General features: G+C 43.5%; 1 protein-coding gene across 1 annotated transcript; it reads right to left on the bottom strand.

Moving 5' to 3' along the window:
- Positions 1 to 1,693: 1,693 nt before the first annotated feature.
- Positions 1,694 to 2,431, bottom strand: LOC112742811 (uncharacterized). The gene has a single exon (XM_025792048.1). It carries the CDS (start codon positions 2,429 to 2,431, stop codon positions 1,694 to 1,696), a length of 738 nt encoding a protein of 245 aa, XP_025647833.1.
- Positions 2,432 to 4,169: the final 1,738 nt, after the last annotated feature.

Genomic DNA, 4,169 nt, shown 5'->3' with positions numbered 1-4,169 from the left:
GCATTTGTCTGGGTTGGCTTCAATCCCTCTTTGTGTGATCTTGAAGTCCAAAAACTTCCCTACCTCCATTGCGAATGCACATTTCAGAGGGTTCAGCCTCATATTATGCTTCCGAAGTGACTCGAAGACAACTTCTAAGTCGGCAACCAGGTTGCTTGGTTCAGCTGCCTTTACTAATATATCATCAATGTAGACCTCCACCGATATGCCGATGAGCCCCTTGAAGACTTTGCTCATTAACCTTTGATATGTGGCTTCCACCTTCTTTAGTCCAAACGGCATGACCTTGTAGTAGTGGGTCCCCGTTGGCGTTATGAACGCCGTTTTTTTCTCGTCGGAGGGGTGCATCGGGTTCTGATTATACCCTGAGTACACATCCATGAAGCATAGAAACTGGTACCCCGCAGTTGCATCTACTAAGGCGTCGATGTTGGGAAGCAGAAATGAATTCTTTAGGCACGCCTTGTTAAGATCCGAATAGTCGACACACATTTTCTACTTCCCACTGGCCTTTTTAACAAGGACCATGTTCGAGAGCCAGGTCGAGTACTCCAATTCTCTTATAAAACTGGCTTCTATCAAGCTGGCCGTTTGACTGGCAACCTCGTTAGCCCTTTCTGGCGACATCTTTCTTCATCATTGTGCTACTGGTTTAGCGTCCAATTTCACAGCCAGACGATGTGACATGAAATCGGGGTCCACTCCTGGCATCTCAGCCGGCCAAGTGATTAAATCTCTGTTTTCCCTATTTGCTCTTACGGCCTCGATGAGAGGTTCCTTTAACCCGTGGGGCAGGTTTCGGTTTACGAAGGTAAACTTGTCCTCCATGTCTCCCACATGGAACTTCTCTAGGTCACCCTGAGGCTCTGGCCTTGGCTTGTCTTCAACCCTCGCATCCAAATCCATCAAGAACACCCCGGCTACCTTTTTTGACTTCTTCCTTAGAGAGACTGTCATTGTCACAAACGACCGTTGTTTCCAGGTCTTCTCGGATGGAACCTACGGCTCCACTGTCTGTCACAAACTTCATTATTAGGAACTTCGTATATATGACAACCGAGAACTCATTGATAGTCCCTCTTCCAAAGATGAGGTTGTAGGCTGTGGAGACCCTCAAGACCACGAACTCTGCCATCTTCAACCTCTTGCTCTCCCCAGATCCAACACAAATAGGATGTGTGATTAGCCCGTAAGGTCTTATGTAGTTATCGCCCAAGCCAACGACCCCGTGTTGGTGGTTTTTGAGGTCATTTTCTTTTAGCCCTAGAGCGTCAAATAGATTCCTAAACATGATGTTCGAGTCAGCTCTGGTGTCCACTAGGATTTTTTAACCAGCCCCGTCCTGATCATTGCCGTGATCACAATTGGTGGGTTTTCAAGGAAATTTTGATACCATCGATCTTTCAAGCCGAAAGATATCTCGGGAAGCTCCGTGGATTGGGTCTTGGGATTTCCCAAAGAGACGGCTAGGAGTTTAGCATCTTTTTTTTCTATTGACTTCAACTTGGGTGGTGCGTCTCTCCCGACCACAACATTAATGACTACGGTTGGAGCGTTGTCAGCATTCTTGGGGGAGGAGGGAGGCTGCCTTGGCATCACAGTTCAGCTGCGATCCTCCTCAGACTGTTCTCGCTCTCCTCCTCGATTCTCCTATGAACTGCAAAAACTCAGTAAGCTTGCCTTTCCAAATGGCCTACTCCAAAGCGTCCTTCAGATCAAAGCAATCCTGGGTTTTGTGGCCAAAACCCTTCTGATAGTCACAGTACAGGCTTTTATTTTCACTTGTCCTATCCTCTAGCTGTCGAGGTTTCAAAAGTATGTCTTTATCTGCGATTTGTTGGTAAACTTTCACAATAGGTGCCGTGAGAGGGGTGTAGTTAGTAAACTTGCCTACCCGGGGAAATGGTTTGAATGGCTTCGTAGACGTTCCCTCCTTTGGCACATCCTTTGGCTTTTCCACGTACCCGGCTTGATGAGCTGGCGGGTTGGGTGGCTGCCGCTTATTGGTGGCCACCACTTGACTAACTTCTACATCATTGATATACTCCCTCGCCACATTCTGGATTTCCTGCATGGTCCAAATAGGTTTAGTAGTGAGGTGTTTCCTAAAATCCTCATTCAACAGGCCGTTTGTTAGGCACAGGCTCGCCGCTGAGTCTGTTAAGCCATCAATCTCTAGACATTCATCATTGAACCGATCAAGGAACTTCCTCATCGGGTCGCCAGCACGCTGCATGACCCATAACAAGTTGATCAGGTGCTTGACTTTGGCTATCTGCGTGGTGAACTGCGCTAAGAACTTTTGTGAGATGTCCACGAAAGCCGTCATGGATTCTTGCGGGAGCGCGTTAAACCACCATATCGCTGGACCTGCCAGGGTTACTGAGAAAGCACGACACCTAACAATATCACCAACACCCTCCAAGTTCATTCTGGCCTCAAAAGGCCGTCAGATGTTCCTCGGGGTCTTTTGTCCTATTGTACCTCCTATCCGTTGGCTTGTCCAAGTTTTTCAGAAGCCGGACCTTGAGGATTGAGGGGTGGAAAAGGGTTGCACCCATAATGATGGGGTCCCGTCGCTTCTTTTCTCTGTCTCTCCAGGTTTTACCGCGGCCTTCCGACCTATCATGGGTGTAGGAGTGAGACCGGGCCTCAGCTCATCCTCGTCTGTTGTCCCTCTTGGGGCTTCTCCCACGGTCTTCCGACCTCTTGGTGGGAGATCGGGTGCGAGATAGACTTGGACGAAAGTCTTTACTGTGCTTGGGACGGTAGCGATCCCTCGCTGCTAGCTCTCTTTTCAAGTTTTGGACTCGGTGTCAAAGTTCCTATATGATCTTTGAGTTGTCATCGCCTATACTACCAAACAGGTGTCTCTCGGGAGATTTGGAGGAGGGGTCGTCCTGATGGGACAGTGGTCTCGAGCGTTACGGAGCTTACCCTGCTTCTCAAGCGGGCTCCCCCTTCTTCTCGTACTTCCTCTGTGTGAGTAAAGAGCTCCATACTTGTGTCAGGTCCCCACAGACGGCGCTAATATTTAGTTGCTCGAGAGAATGGCGGATCAGGGGAGGTCAAGGTTGGAGCAACTGGTATGAGAGGATCTGGACCTGGGCGCGAACTTCGAGGGTAAGACGATCATCTGAGTCGTCGGTGGGACCACCTGTAAGGATACTCCGATACTAAAATCAGTATTCATACAAAAAGGCGGCTAATTAAGGTAAAAAGGTGACGTACCTTTAAAGAGGAATAGGTCCCTCCCTATTTATATTCTGAACTCGGGTGGGCCTCTTCATTTAGGCCTATTTACCTGAAAGCTTTTACTAATTGTCTAGGTTTTTTAGTAAGTGTGAAGTGACACGCGGATCACCTCTAAACTCGGGTCAAATGACCCGTTGAGACATTAGTTCGTAGTCGAATCAAAAATTCTTATTGAACTGGTCAGAACACTGCTCTAAATAAATTTGATTAGTTTAGTGACAAATTATTCAGTTGAAATGAAATATGAATTAATATATAAATTGATTTGATTTGATTCTTTCGATTAATCAAGCTCTACTTACACTTATCACATGTTATATTTATAAAATTCCATCCTTATTAACCCATGCTGGAAACGTGGACAATTTGAATCTAGCTAGGTACCCGTAAATCCTCCATTTCGATCAAAGTTTAACTAAAACAAGAAAAATTATTATTAAACTAGAAAAATTGTTTGGTTTGACATTTAGAATATATGAAATTTAAGTTTTTAGAATATTTTAATCTTTTGTTTATTTGGTCACTTTTTTTTTTCCTTGTGAACACATATGTGATATTTTGTATTCACACCTATGTGCACAAAAAAAAAACAATCGTAACTTTTGCATCCACTAATTAGTTTATCCATTACTTTTAAAAATTTATTTTTTTTTACCAATTTTATTCTTTATATTGTGATTGTTTTATTTATAGAATTCTTATTATTTTTCTTTATATGAGTTTTTTATTATTTACTAATTTTTTGTTAATTTTTTTGTTTGACATTCACTTTGTACATTTTTATAATTGTGGTCTTTGTATATTATATTATTATTATTATTATTATCGTTTTATAATATGATTTACTCCTGATCTCATTATGGAGAGTAAATTAAACAAAAAAATTAACTATAAATAATAATAATAAAAAATTA

Source organism: Arachis hypogaea, chromosome 14 (assembly GCF_003086295.3).
Source record: "Arachis hypogaea cultivar Tifrunner chromosome 14, arahy.Tifrunner.gnm2.J5K5, whole genome shotgun sequence".
In the NCBI taxonomy this organism is placed as follows: domain Eukaryota; kingdom Viridiplantae; phylum Streptophyta; class Magnoliopsida; order Fabales; family Fabaceae; genus Arachis; species Arachis hypogaea.
Note: the sequence above shows the minus strand (reverse complement) of the source record. Positions and strands in the feature narration are given on the sequence as shown.

What these genes read in the sequence shown, in the direction of transcription:
- LOC112742811 (XM_025792048.1), bottom strand. Translation starts at nt 2,431, where the DNA reads ATGAACTTGGAGGGTGTTGGTGATATTGTTAGGTGTCGTGCTTTCTCA.